This window comes from Delphinus delphis, chromosome 8, assembly GCF_949987515.2.
Source record: "Delphinus delphis chromosome 8, mDelDel1.2, whole genome shotgun sequence".
Lineage (NCBI taxonomy): Eukaryota > Metazoa > Chordata > Mammalia > Artiodactyla > Delphinidae > Delphinus > Delphinus delphis.
The window spans coordinates 56,404,326-56,419,013 of NC_082690.1; the positions used below are offsets into that span (position 1 = coordinate 56,404,326).

The 14,688-nt window shown below is 57.4% G+C and overlaps 1 protein-coding gene across 1 annotated transcript; it reads left to right on the forward strand.

The window, feature by feature from the left end:
* The first annotated feature begins 1,336 nt into the window (after window positions 1–1,336).
* LRRC32 (leucine rich repeat containing 32) lies at window positions 1,337–12,407 on the forward strand. Its single transcript, XM_060017254.1, has 3 exons — window positions 1,337–1,367; window positions 6,051–6,141; window positions 10,462–12,407. The coding sequence occupies exons 2-3, from the start codon at window positions 6,055–6,057 to the stop codon at window positions 12,364–12,366; spliced, it is 1,992 nt and encodes a 663-aa protein (XP_059873237.1). The 5' UTR covers window positions 1,337–1,367; window positions 6,051–6,054; the 3' UTR covers window positions 12,367–12,407.
* Window positions 12,408–14,688: the final 2,281 nt, after the last annotated feature.

The window sequence follows — 14,688 nt, forward strand, 5'->3', positions numbered from 1 at the left end:
ACTCAGCTTCTAAGTCTGGCTTCACCTTGATTTACCACAAAGCTGTGGGCGGTCGCTTTCCCACCGGTAAAATGGGACATGCCGTACTACTCTCAGGGCTGGTGACCATCACGGAAGAGAAACATTTTGGAGGAGGAATTCTCTCCTACCCTTGGAACCACGGCCTGAAGGACAGCTGTGACCCTCCTCTCCTAGGCTCCCCTTCCTCAGGTCCACACCCAGCAGGGCAGGGCAGGGTAGCTGTGACCTGGCAGGGCCAAGGCATCTAGAAGAGGACGTGGTTTTGGGGAAGATGCGCCTCAACCTTCCACGTAAAAGACAACAATACCACCGTGCTACTTCTTGCACAGCACTCAAAGACAACCTGACTAACATAGTGCTGGAAAAGTGTACCCAGTTTGGGCAGGGCTTAGCTTTGTGGACAGACTTGGGGGAAATCCCTGTCTCTTATATTCTGTGTGACTTTGGATAGGCTATTTAACCTCTCTGAGACTCGGTTTCCCTAAATATAAATGGGAACCTTACTAGTCCCAGACAAGTGATTTTTATTTATACTCGATGACCCCATCCACAGCTTGTTTCTCCACCTGAATTCTGGGGGGGTTTGATGGGACCTTTTCACAGGGCTGCTTAAGGGCCCAGGAGATGATGAAGGAGGAAGAGTCCGGACACTAGAGCACAGTCTAGAGAGGAGAAGTGACCTGCCTGGACTCACCAGATGGGACGGCTTCGGTGTGGGGAACCCCCTCTGTGGCCACCCCAGGGCCAGCGAAGGGTCATTTCCTTCCGCGTTCAGCCCCGCCGTGTCACCTCTCCTGTTTCCCCGGCTAAGTGCGGCGGCGCCGACAGCGGGGGAAATCGGGGCCAGGCCGGATTTCCTCTGCGGACCCGCGGCTGCTAGAGCCACCCGCCGCCCTGGACCCCGCGGGGCCACGAACTGCACGTGCGGCGGCTCGGGGAGGCCTGGCTGGCACAGCGCTTCCTTAGCGACCCCTCTCCATCCCCGCCCTTTCATCCCGCCCACTTCGACCCGCCCCTTCCCAGTCCGGGTTTCAGCGTCAAGAAAAAGCTTCACCCCCTCGCGGGTTCCGGATAAACCGAGTCACACGGGGGCGTGCCGGCCCGGCGCTAGGACCCCACGGCTGGGCCGAGGGGGGGGGCGTGGTGGGGCGGGTCGGCGGGAGAGGTATTTAAATTGGAGCCCGAGCTGCCCTCTCGCGGGTCCGGTTCCCGTGGGGCGGTGGAGCGGCCGTGCGCCTCCTCGGGCCGTGACCCCGGGGTCTGGCGCGGGGTGGGACGGGGAGGGCAGGTTTGCGCAAAATGTGCCGGGGCTGCCCGGGAGAGGAGCGGCGGCCGCGCTGAGCCAGGTAGGAGCCGCCCAGCGGGCGAGGCTGGCCGGCCCCCTCGGGGAACCGGCGGTCCCGCGCCCCTCTCGAGCACCCGGCGCGGAGCTGGGCTGGGACTAGTCCATCGAGACGCGGAACTTCAACAGTCCCCTCCCGCCACCGCCCCCTGCTTTGCGCGTGGAGCCAGGGTTGACTCCAGAAGTCTCCAAGGCTCCTAGCTCAGCGAATCTTTCCCGCGAAGGGCGAGGCAGGCGTTCCCATTTGACAGATGGGTAAACAAGCGCTAAAAGGCCAGCACTTGAGCAGGGAACACACAGCTAGTCAAGGGCAATCCGGGATTTGAATCTGGTCTGCTACTGCCCTCTGACCCTGGCCGGGCGTGAGTCTTCCCATCCCACCGCGCCAGATAGCCTGCCCATCTCTAGGGGCGGGGATGGGGGGGGTGGCACCCACCTCCCTCCAAGGAGCTCCGCAGCCAGCCTTCTTCATGGGTGGTAAGACGTGAGGGACCCCCACCCCCACCCTCAGCTGCCTGAAATTCCGCCATCACAGCCACATTCCTTTGGGTTAAGGTCTAATTCCCCTGTGGGATGCACATGTCTCCAGAATGGGGCTTGCCATTAGTGATTCACTGCTGGCTGGGAACGTCCACAGCAGCTCTCCCAGGACCCCACTCTGCCAGTGATCCAGGCTGAGAGGAGGGAGAGGAGCACCCTAGAGCCCAGCACTGTGAGCCTGTCTGCTGGGGTTGGCGGTTGGTTGGAGGGGGTTAGAGAGGGAGGTCTTGGCCTGGTGTTGTGGAAACATTTGCTTTGGAGGCAGACAGGCTGGATTCTGATCCTGATTCTGCCATTTACTGCCTGTGTGACTTTGAGTAAGTCACCTCTCTGAGCCTTATTTTCCTCATGGACAAACTCTATAGGGGGCCAGCAGCTCAGCACGTGCTGGAGAAAACACAGCATTTGGGTCATACAGACCTGGGGCTAAATCCCAAAACACTTATGAGCTGGGTAACTATGGGGTAAGTCACTTCACCTTTCTGAGCCTCAGTGTTCTCATCTGTACAATGGAAATTATAGTAACTGCTTCACTGGCTTGTTGTGAGAATTAAATGAAATGATATAGGTCAAGTGCTTAGAAGAGTATCTAACATCCTTAAACACTAGGGGTGGGCTTATTATGGTAGTAGGTGTTGCCCTCCGCCCCCTTTCTCTCTCTCTCTCTCTCTCCCTCCCCACATTGTGCGCGTGCACACACGCACACACACGCATATTCTTTGGCACTTCTCCCCCCAGTCAGTGTCCTAAGATGTGTCCTGCGTCCTCTTGCCTAGGCCACTTGTCTGCTGGCCTGGGGCCTCCCTCTTCAGCACTCCTTACCTCGCCTGGGCTGCTCAGCCCTGTGGGTTTGTCCCAGCTGGGAAAGACAATATGTGTCTAGGGTGACTTCACAGCCATTCTCAGCTTGGTCATCACAACCATTGGGGTCAAACAGTGGCAAAACAGGAACCAGGCTGCTTGCCCTACAGATGGGACACTGAGACCCTGAAAGCTTAAGGGACTTGCCCCAGGGAGCAGGGCTGGTGGGCAGTAGAGTCTGGATGGGAGACTGGGTCTCAATTATCCCAATCCTCCCTCTTGAGAGCGAGTAACTCTCAAATTCTCCACACTGTGTCTAGGGCACTGCTCAAGGGTGTCCACTGCCGAGGGGCCCCTTTCTGTTAGATGGCAGGGTGGAGTTCCACGTGCTGCAGGGAGGGGCCCTCCTGGAGGCTCAGATGCTCACCTCAGGGATAGAGTGGAATTTGGCAGGCAGGGCAGGGGGAAACGAGTGCCCCTTTGGGCAGCAGTGCCCTCAGGTTCAGAACTAATCCAGGTCCTTCCTTATCCTCACTTCGCACTCACTGCTCAGCCCTTTGCCGTGGACTGCTACCCCTCACTTTGCTGTTTGTTCAGTAGACTTTTAGTGAGCACCGCTTAATAGATCCCTGTTCTCATAGAATAAGAAATAAATGATCGGGAAATGATCAATGAGAGGAAAACAATAAAACACGTGCAGATCTGGGCAAGAGCATTCCAGGTGGAGGGAGCAGCAAGGGCAAAGGCCCTGAGGCAAGAATGCACTTGCTGTGTTTGAGGGATGGTGAGAAAGCTAGAATTTGGTGAGGGAAGAGCACATGGTAGATGGAGTCAGAGAGGAGATTGTATAAGCTTCGATTTTATGGGAGGTTTTCAAGCAGTGAGATTCGTGAAAGACGTCACTCATGCTGCCATGCTTAGGACAGACTAAAAGAGGTCAGGTTGTTGCTGGGGTCGAGGCCCAGGGTCGTGGTGGTGCCTCAGTCTGTGGCAGTGATGGAGGAGGGAGGTAGGCAGATCCAGAGTCTGTGTTTTAGGGAAAGCAGACAGAACCTGCTGATGGGGGGAAGGAGTGTGGCAGGGAGGTGAAGGGAGAGTCCAGGAGAAAAACTGCTCTCACCAGCGTCACCATGTCACCGAGGCACCTCATGTCAATTCTCAGCGCCTTCCCCAGCCTGCACAGTGTAAGATGGTTCCCAGAGGAGAGTGAGGCCCCTCTGCCCTGGGGGCACTTCCCATGGTGGTGGTGGTGCGGCGGGGGGGGGGTGGGGTGGGGGGGGTTGGTAAAGGGGAGGGAACCACGGAGTGATGAAGTGCTCAATGCCAATATATAGCCCAGACTTGGGAAACCAGAGAAGGCTTCTTGGAGGAGGTGACATCTAGGCTGAGACCCAAAGGATGAAGAGGTATTCAGCACAAGAGAGGGGAGGAAGTGAGGGTTTGGGGCAGTGAAAAGATGCTCAGAGAACTGAAGGAAGTATGAGGCTTCCAGAACACAGAGTGGGAGAAGGGACAGTGAGAAATGAAGCTGGAGAGAAGAGCTGGCTGGGCAGGGAGCACTCCCCAAGGGCCTCGAAGCCCCGCTGAGGGGTTTCCACTCAGTTCTGAGTACCCTAGCATTCAAAAGGGTGGTGATGTTCTGCTTTTTCAACAGCACAACCAAATTTCCTGTGAAAACCCAACCTGTAATGCAGGTGAGAGGAGGACATCTGTGGGGCAGGGGGTCCATGGCCCCGGGAGAACCCAGGGAACAGGGCTTAAAAGACACGGCTCGGCTCGGGCCTTTGCCTGTTGGAACCAGAAAGGACCTCAGAGCACCCACCTTCATTTAAAATTCATAGCAAGGATGTTTATGGGTTCTAACAGTAAAGACTCAGCCATAAAGTTTCTATAAATGCCTCTTCCAAAACACGCCTCAGAGTCACAATTCAGCACTTATTTATTGATTACCTGCAGGAGACCTTATAGTGTAGAGGTTAAGGGCACAGACCCAGGAGCCCGACTTCCTGGGCCTGCCCCTTGTTAGCTGTGTGACCTTGGGCATGTTGCTTAATTTCTCTGAGCCTCAGTTTTCCTGCATGCACAGTAAGAATGGTGATCATGGAGCCAAGTCGTTGAATTATTGGAAAGATTAAATGAGTTCATACATGTATAGCGTCAACAAGAGTGCCTGGTGCATAATGAGGGCTCTGTAAGTGGCACAGAATATGTCTCACTTGATCTTTAACAAAACTTCAAGGTTGGCATTAGCCTCAGAAGAGGAAACTGAGGCTCAGAGAGGTGAAGTGACTTGTACAAAGTCACAGAGCAGGTCAGTGGAGGAGACAGAGGGAGCAGTCTGGTGTGGGTGACTGGGTCCAGTGCTCTTGGAGGGCGTTATGTGTCTCTCCTTGTTAATGTTTTGTATGTATTATGGTCTCTTCTGTGCCTTTATTTGTGTCCCCAGTTCCCAGGACAGAACCAGACAAGAGGAGGCATTCAGTAAAGGTGTGAGTGAATGAATGAATGAATGAATGAATGAAATTGATGGATTGAGCTGTGTATTCCTAGCACTTGGCCCAGGTTCTCAGTGAATGAGCCCCTAGCAGCACTGGGATGTGACCCTCCTGAGGGCTTTGTGGTCCCCCTCAACCCCAGCCCCGCTGCTCATGGAGAGAAGGGCTGGCCCAGCATGCCTGGGTGTCCCACTGAGTGGGCGGTGGCTTCAGTGAAAGTTAAGGGCCTGGCAGCCTGTTCCTGGGGAAGTCCACAGCCCGCAGTGCTGGGGGCAGGGCAGGCCTCCTGGCGGGGCTTCCTGTCAAGGCTCCAGGCCCAACCTTCAAACAATGGCAGGGACTCGACAACCAGAAAATCAAAAAAGAAAGGGCAAAATAAAGGTCTGCGGGTGGGGGGATTGAGGAATTCCGTTTGGGGCTTGAAGAGCTAGGATGGGGGGACCTGCTTGTGGCCTGGGTGGAACTGGAGTCAGAGGCCTAGCTCCCCATCTCACCCCACCCCAGCCCTGAGCTTGGCCAGGGCAGCCCTTAGGGTCCCTCTCCCTCCTGCTCACCTCCTCCAGGCTGTCTTCCAGGTAGGGTCTTTTGAAACCCAAATCTGACCATGTCACCCACTGCTTAAATACTCTTGTCCAGGGTAATGGCCTAGCTCCTTGGCCTGGCACTGAAGGCCCTTTGTGATGGGCTGCAGCCCTTTTTCCCATCTCCTTCACAAGGTGCCCCATTCAGAGCACCTTTGGTGCAGCTACAGCTGCGGTCTGGGGTTCCCTGAGGGCAGGTACAGACAGGAAGGAGCGGTGGGAAGGAGCCTGTGGTCTTACAGCCTTCCCCTTTCCTCCTGCCCTGTGCAGAGCCATGAGCCACCGGATCCTGCTGCTTCTGGCCGTGCTGACCCTGGGCCTGGCTACCTCCCAACACCGAGACAAGGTGCCCTGTAAGAAGGTAAGAAGCTCTGCCTTGGCAGGGAGAACTCCCTGTCTCCCCCTACCCCCTGCCCGGGGGTGTCCTACTGCCCCAGCCCCAGAAGCCAGAGGCTAGAGGGGTCAGAAAAGGAAGGGGAATGCATTGAATGCCTTTAAACCTTGCATTTAATGAGTACCTACTAGAATGCTTAAATGCCTTGTTTACTGTTAATCCTGCTGGGTAAGTACCATTACTCCAATTTTATAGAGTTGGAAACTGAGGCTTGGAGAAGTTGGGTAACTTGTCCAAGGTCATTCAACTAGGGCCAATATTGGACTCTATCCCTTCAAGCTGCCCCCAAAGGGCAGTGGGTCTAGCTGGCTGACAAGGCATAGGTATATGTGTGGGGAATTTAGAGTGGGCACCTGGGAAAGGCTCTTCTGTACTAGGCCCCTTCGGGGGACGAATCCCCTTTCCTAACTGGGCTCCTTAACTCGAGCCCATCTGCCACATCTCTGCCGTGATGCCTCTCACTTATTAGTGCCGGAGTCAAATGCTGCCTTCTCCAGGAAGCTTCCCCTGACCCCTTCCAGGCCGACCTGGTTCTGTTTGATCCCTTTTGGGGCCCCCACAGCCCTAAGCTTCCTTCCATCTCAATATTGAGTGCATAGGGTAAGTTGCTGAATGGTCCACACCTGTCTCAGCTACCAGACCAAGAGCTTCTCAAGGGCAGCGACCAGATTTGATTCACTTTGTTCCATTTTCCTGCCAGGAGTCAGGGAGACTAGCCCTGAGGTTACTGTGACCCTGTGGGGTACAGAGAAAAGGAACCCTCTAGGTCCACTCGTAAGGCTGGGCAATCATTGAAGTCAAGACCAGAGCTTGTGCTGGGGAAGGGACTGGCCCTCCAGGGGCCCCACCTGGCCCTGAGACTGGAAGCTTACGGCACAAGATGGACAGCTGCTCTTGGAGGCTGGATGAGACGGCAGCCAGGGCCCTGCACCCCTTCCCTGGGGTTTGCAGTGTCCTGCTGTTGCCACCTCACTTCTTACTCCTTGGAGCCCTTCTGGGATTCCCAGCACCCGGAATAACAGGCAGAGAAGGCCTCAGACGTCACCAAATGCAGCCCCACATCCACCTGGGGCAGTAGACTCAGAGAGATAAAGGGTCTGGGCCACCCAACAGGCAGAGGGGAACTGGGTGGGCTTTGGATTTGGGGCAAATGAGGTAACAGGCAGGAAAGCAATTTCTGAACTCCCGTGGAAGCGGTTTTGATGCTTTTTAAAATAGTAAAAACGAATTGCCACGTGCCGAGGGCTAACAAGGGGCCTGCTCCACGCTAAGGGCTTTCTCTCATTTTATGAGAGAAAACTCTTCTTTTCAGCCGAGGAAGCCAAGGCTGGGAGAAGAGATGTGACCCACAAGGTCATACTGATAGGAGGTAACAGAGCCAAGATTCGAACCCATCTCTCCCGAGCTCATGCTGCCCACTGCCGGGTAACTCTCCCTACCCTGCTTCCCTTCTATGTGCAGGTGGTAAAATGGTGATGAGTGACACCCTCTTCCCTCTAAAAAAAAAAAAAGAGCTGGACAGCGGAGTCCTGGCATACCAGAGAGTAGACAGGGGGTCATCGGGGAAGCTCTGAACTTGATTAAGGGCTGATGCCCCCAAGACCCCTCTCCAAATAAGTCACTCAGCTTGGAGCTCAGGGAGCGGTGGGTACCTGACAAATGGGGTTCTGAGAGCTGCCCACGCCTTCAAGCTCCTTCCTAGACTGGACTGGAGAGCTGGGCAGCCCTGCCTTGTGCCTTGCAGCAGTCCCTCTGGGCCTCTGTGACAGGGGTCCTGGGCACTGGGCAGAAAGCAGAATTAGGTGCTGGACTTGGCTAGCTTTGAGTCCCGCCTCAGCTCTCAGGAGCTGGTACCCCAAGGAGCCTTTGAGCGTTGCCTCTGGGGTGAAACGGGGTGTGGGCTTGCAGGTGGGTTAAGCCCCATCCCCCAACACACACTGTGTTTGTGTTCATTTTGCTGTTTCTTCTTTAATCAGGATGGTTTGCGGAGCTGAGGATACGGATAGGCAGGCTGTGCCCAGTGGCCCCAGCTGGCAGAGACGGTTGTGAGGGAGGATGGGGCACGGAGCCAAGCAGGTCTGGCAGGGTGGCCGGGGTGGGATTCCAGTTTGCATGGGTGCCCAACTGCAGGGGTGTCCTCGGGCCTCTGAGTAGGGCAGTACCGTGGAGTCGGAAGCCGCATGGAGCTGGAAGAGTCGCACTGCCTGATGGAGGGCAGTCCGTTCCTCTTCCCCCCACCCGCCCCCCGCTTCACCTTGGAGCTCTTGGGAGGAAGCTGAGAGCTGGGCCAGCTGGGGAACACCCAGGCTGGTGTTCCTGCCCTGTCGGCTCAGCCACTGACTTGCTGTGACCTCGTGCAGGTCACTGCCATCTTTAGGCTCAGTCTCCCCATCTGGGCAGTGGGTGGGCTGGACCCTTTTTGCTCTGACGGTCTTTGACTCTAGTCTGAATATATTCATCATCTCTTTTCTTTTCCTTTCAAAAAGGTGATTCAGTCAATCCCTCAGACTTTTACTAAGCTGATGATGTCTGTGACTCTTTCATTCACTGAAAGATATACTGAGCACTTTCTATGGCCCAGGTCCACAGTAGTCACTCAGTCAAACCCTGTTTGCCCTGAACTTACTGTCTAGCAGGTCTGCACACAAACAGTCACAATTCAGGGGGCCAAAGCTATGAGAGAGGAAGCACAGGGGCTGTGAGAGCCCAGAGGAGGCCCCGACCTGCCCGGCAGTCAGGGAAGGCTTCCAGGTGGAGGAGACCTTGGAGCTCAGCACACAGAGTTCACCATGCTGATCTGGTTGGGAAGAACATAACCAGTACAGGGAACAGCAAGGAGGAGGCCCAGAGGTGGGTGTGGGAGGGCACAGTGGGCAGTGGGCAGGTGTGGGCTGGGCTGGAGTGGGTTGGGAGGAGAGGGGACAGGTCAGCAGGGGCCACAGGCAGCCTTGAACTCTGCTGAGGGTGCTGGACTTTGCCCGGAAGGGGTTTAAGCCGAGGGCAGCACGGTCAGAGTGGAGTTTTTGAACAGTTGCCATGCATTTGGCTGGCGGAAAGGGGTCAGTGGAGACAGAGAGGCCAGGGCGGAGTGGGCCTGAGCTTGGTGGTTATGGAAGCCAGAGCCTTCGCTGGGAAAGGCTGGGGTTCCTGGTGTGTGGGAAAAGACAGAGGGACATTGCATTTCCATGGAAAGATTTCTGACCCCTGAAGGCACATGTGATGGAGGGACAAAAGTGGGGTCTTTGGTTGTTAAGAGACTGGGGTTCAAAAGCCAGCTCTGTTCCTCACCAGCCGGATGATTCTGGGGCCTCCCTTCCCCTCTCTAACCTTGGGTTTCTTAAAGAGGGGTGATCAGATTTGACGGGCAGGCTATTGCGAAGATCCAGTGAGACCAGGGGTCTGAAAATGCGAAATGAAATACAAAATGCTGAATGGGTGCTGGGGAAGGATGAGTTACATTCTGGATAAGAAACCAGAGTGGTAATGTGACACAGCAAAATCAGTCTTGTCATCAAAGAATGTGGGCTGAGACTCTGGTCATCTTTTCCTGCCCCCTACCCCATCTCCAGGGGGCCATCTGGACTGGACCATGCAAAGTGAAGCCACTGGTGGGGGTGGGGGCAGCAGCAGAACGAGGTCATCTGGTGAGTGTCAGCAAGGAAGGCAGGCTCTGGGACCCGAGCTCTGCCCCGTGGAGTGAGGGCTTGAATGAGATCTGAGGGTGAGAGACCAAAATTAACACCAATGACAGGAGTGCAAATAGCATTTTCCCCTTTTGGAAACATTTCTCCCAAAGTGGTTTCTAGTAGAACATCAGCTGGGTAGGTTTAACTCTCTGGGTCCATGGAAAGAAACTGGGATGTGGAACCAGGAGGCCCGGGTCCCAGCTGGCCCCGCTCCTCACTGGCTCTGGGGCACTCTCGGTGATACATGGCTTAGTGTCCTCTAAAATGGGATAATAATCAGTATAGAGTATTTTGTTAGTGCATTTGTCCTTCTATCTGTCTATCATCTCTCTGTCTGTCTACCAATCAAAGTTTCCTTGAGTCCCTCCCTGATGCCAGCACCACCGTACTGGGTACCGGAGACAGGGAGCAGAGTAGGGGTAATGCAGACATGGGGTGATTAGGCTGGGGGGGAGGACGGCGAGCACGCTGGGAGGACAGAGGAGAGGCCTGGCCAGGCCTGGTGGCGGCTCCAGTCATACTTCCTAGAGGCACGTGTCTGCTTGCCCCTCCTACAGCACCCACTAATGCCCGCTGCTCTCCCTGCCCTCCGCCTCCCCAGGTGGACAAGGAAGTCTTGTGCCGGGGCCTTGGCCTACTCCAGGTCCCCTCGGTGCTCCCACGGGACATTGAGGTCCTCGACCTGTCTGGGAACCAGCTGCGGAGCATCCTGGCCTCGCCCCTGGGCCTCTACACAGCGCTTCTTCACCTGGACCTGAGCGCCAACGAGATTAGCTTCCTCCAGCCAGGGGTCTTCCAGGCCCTGCCTCACCTGGAGCACCTCAACCTGGCCCACAACCGCCTGGCGGTGGGCACGGCGCTGAGCACTGGGGGTCTGGGTCCCCTGCCACACCTGACGTCCCTGGACCTGTCTGGCAACAGCCTGTACAGTGGCCTGGCGGAGCGGCTGCTGGCGGAGGCGCCCGCCCTGCGCAGCCTCTCGCTGGCGCAGAACAGCCTGACGCGCCTGGGCCGCCACACCTTCTGGGGCACGCCCGCGCTCGAGCGGCTGGACCTTCACAGCAACGTGCTGATGGACATCGAGGACGGAGCCTTCGAGGCCCTGCCCCACCTGGCACACCTCAACCTCTCCAGGAACTCCCTCACCTGCATCTCCGACTTCAGCCTCCAGCAGCTGCGGGTCCTAGACCTGAGCTGCAACAGTATTGAGGCCTTTCAGACGGCCCCGGAGCCCCGGGCCCAGTATCAGCTCGCCTGGCTTGACCTGCGGGAGAACAAACTGCTCCACTTCCCCGACCTGGCCGCGCTTCCGAGACTCATTTACCTGAACGTGTCTAACAACCTCATCCGCCTCCCTGCAGGGCCGCCCCAGGGCGGCGAGGGCCTTCACGCGCCTTCCGAGGGCTGGTCCGCCTTGCCCTTCTCTCACCCCGGCCGCAACGCCAGCACCCAGCCCCTCTCTCAGCTCTTGAATCTGGATCTGAGCTACAATGAGATTGAGCTCGTCCCCGAGGGCTTTCTTGAGCACCTGACTTCCCTGCGCTTCCTGAACCTCAGCCGGAACTGCTTGCGGGCCTTTGAGGCCCGGCGCGTGGGCTCCTTGCCTTGCCTCGCACTCCTGGACATGAGCCACAATGCGCTGGAGACGCTGGAGCTGGGTGCCAGGGCCCTGGGGTCTCTGCAGACGCTGCTCCTACAGGACAACGCCCTGCGGGACCTGCCCCCGTACACCTTCGCTGGCCTGGCCAGCCTGCAGAGGCTCAACCTGCAGGGGAACCGGGTCAGCCCCTGCGGGGGCCCAGGTGAGCCTGGACCCGTGGGCTGTGTGGCCTTCTCTGGCGTCTCCTCCCTCCGCGTCCTGAACCTGGCGGACAATGAGATGGAGACGCTCCGGGCAGGTGCCTTCCTCCACACTCCGCTGACCGAGCTGGACCTCTCCGCCAACCCTGGGCTGGATGTGGCCACAGGGGCCTTGGCGGGCCTGGAGGGCTCCCTGGAGGTGCTGGCCTTGCAGGGCAACGGGCTGGCCGTCCTGCAGGTGGACCTGCCCTGCTTCAGCTGCCTCAAGCGGCTCAATCTGGCAGAGAACCGCCTGAGCCGCCTGCCTACCTGGACGCAGGCCGTGTCCTTGGAGGTGCTGGACCTAAGGAACAACAGCTTCAGCCTCCTGCCGGGCAGCGCCATGGGCGGCCTGGAGACCAGCCTGCGGCGCCTCTACCTGCAGGGGAACCCCCTCAGCTGCTGCGGCAACGGCTGGCTGGCGGCCCAGCTGCACCAGGGCCGTGTGGACGTGGACGCCACCCAGGACCTGATCTGCCGCTTCGGCTCCCAGGAAGAGGTGTCCCTGAGTCACGTGCGTCCTGAGGACTGTGAGAAGGGGGGGCTCAAGAACATCAACCTCATCATCATCCTCACCTTCGCCCTGGTGTGTGCCATCCTTCTCACCACGCTGGCCGCCTGCTGCTGTGTCCGCCGGCAGAAGTTCAACCAGCAGTACAAAGCCTAGAGAGGCTGCGGGCTACAGACCAGCTCTGTCGGGGGACCCTGCCAGGTCAGTGGGGGAGCCAGAGGCACGGAGAAGGGTGGGGACTGACCCAAGATTACCCAGTGAGCCAGGATCCAAGAACCCTGGTCTCTCAGTCCCAGCCCAGGGCTCCTGTCCCTGTATCCTGCTGCATCAGTAGGTGACTCACTTCACAGGGCGCACGTGTGGTCCAGCTGTGGAAGCTGGAAGGTGGGCAGCTTGCAGGAGTGACAGAGTGTAAGGTTATCCCATCGGATCAACACATCTTCACCAGGCGTCTGTTTTGTGCCACACCCTGCCCTGGGCACGGGGGACGCCAGGGAATGAGACACATCCCTGCCCTCAGCATCGCCCAGTCTGGGTGGGGAGGTGGTTGCGGTGACCACACAGAGCGTGGAAGCCAGGGCCCCAAAGCTCTGCAGCCCCAGCTGGCTGAGTGTGGATGGCCCTGCTGGGCCAGGGTAAGAGAGAGGCAATGCCGACCAGGAGGATTTGTCTGAGAGGTGTCCAAGCAGACCGTTCGTCACATCTTCTGATAATGACTTCCAGCTTCTCTGGAACATAAAAAGCTTGTGACCGGAAGAGAGCTGGAGCCCCCTAAGGCTTGGATCCAGTGCTATTCGGCGGGCTGCGGCAGCTCCAGCAGGGCCTGGTTAAGAGGCGCTCTCCCTGGGCTCCAGCCCAGTGCTGGACCATTCCGTTTCCTGCTCCGGGCAGGCTCTTTCCCTACCTGGCACTCTCGTGTTGCACACACCGGCCAAGATACTGCCCTAGCCCCGCTACTCCCTGCCCAGGCCGCCCTGCTCCATCCCAGCCTCACCCTGGCTGCTGAGCCAGGAGTGAGAACCTTAGGTGTCTGGTTCCGTTCGGCACCACACTTGGCAGTGGTGACAAACCCAAGCCTGCATCTGCCTCTTTATGACACCCCTCTGAGGTTCATATTTTATCCCATTTTACAAGAGGCCCCAAAAGTCTCCCTCCAGGGACCTCCAGCTAAGAAATGCCGGAACTGAGCTCCAGACTCACATCCTCCTGAGTCCAGAGCCTGAGCTTGGCCACTGCAGGGGCTGCAGGCTGTTAGGCGGACAGGAACAAGGCCCGGGAGCGTCCTGTGCCGTGCACACCCACCCGCTCCTCTCCCTCCTCTCTCCCAGGCGGGCAGAGGGAAGATGGGCAGCCGCAGGCCCTATCCTCCTTCTGTGCCTCATTTTCCCTTCTTCCCTCATTTGCAGACTAGGCGGGCTCTCCTTTTTCTCTTCTTGCTCTTGCGTGCCCTCCTTCCCTCTCCCTCCTTTGAGCATAGCCTGGACTTTGAAACCATTGAGTCCAACCTCCCTGTTGCACAGGTACGGAGGCTAAGACTGAGGAAGAGAATGGGACTTGCTCAGAGCTGCACAGGTCAGTGGCAGCGCCTGTGAAACAAGGTGGATTCAGACCTCATTGAGGGGGTGGGGGGCGGGGCTTGGTGGTTAGACCTGAATGGTTTCCTTCTCTCTCAGCTGTCACATCACAAGGTGATGCTGGCTCCAAACTCGCTTACTAGTCCTCATCATGCAGGGACTTTTTTTTCCCCTAGAAAAATGGATAGAAAAATCCCATCCAGGGGCTTCCCTGGTGGCGCAGGGGTTGAGAGTCTGCCTGCCGATGCAGGGGACGCGGGTTCGTGCCCCGGTCTGGGAAGATCCCACATGCTGCGGAGCGGCTGGGCCCGTGAGCCATGGCCGCTGAGCCTGCGCGTCTGGAGCCTGTGCTCTGCAAAGGGAGAGGCCATAGCAGTGAGAGGTCCGCGTACCGCAAAAAAAAAAAAAAAAAAAAAAAATCCCATCCAGATATAACCCCCTGTTTCTCATACCCATGAAATCGTGGGCCGTCTGGGAAGAAAGGAAGCCCTGGGATTAATCCCGGGACCCTGTGTCATTGTCTTCACCCTCTTACCTGTGCTTGGCCCGCACTCAGGCTCACGATGGTGCTCGGTAAAGTGTGAGATGATGAAAATGCCCCTCTCTCCACCCCATTTTACAGATGAGAAAACTGAGGCCCAGAGCAGGTCGAGGACTCAGGGAGTCAACGGCAGAGCCGGGGCTAGAGCCTGGTGGCTTGGCCCCAGCCCGGGGCCCTGGTGGCAAGTGGGGCAGCCGGCGGGTCCATTTCTGTTTGGGATCATGACCACAGGTGCTCACTGCACACAAACACTCTTCCTCAGGCCTGGAGGGCAAGGTGTGGGCCCCTGCATGCCTGATCTTTGAGAACACTACACAATGCTGCTTTCACTCCCCAGGACCCAGGCTACAACCCAGGCCTCGG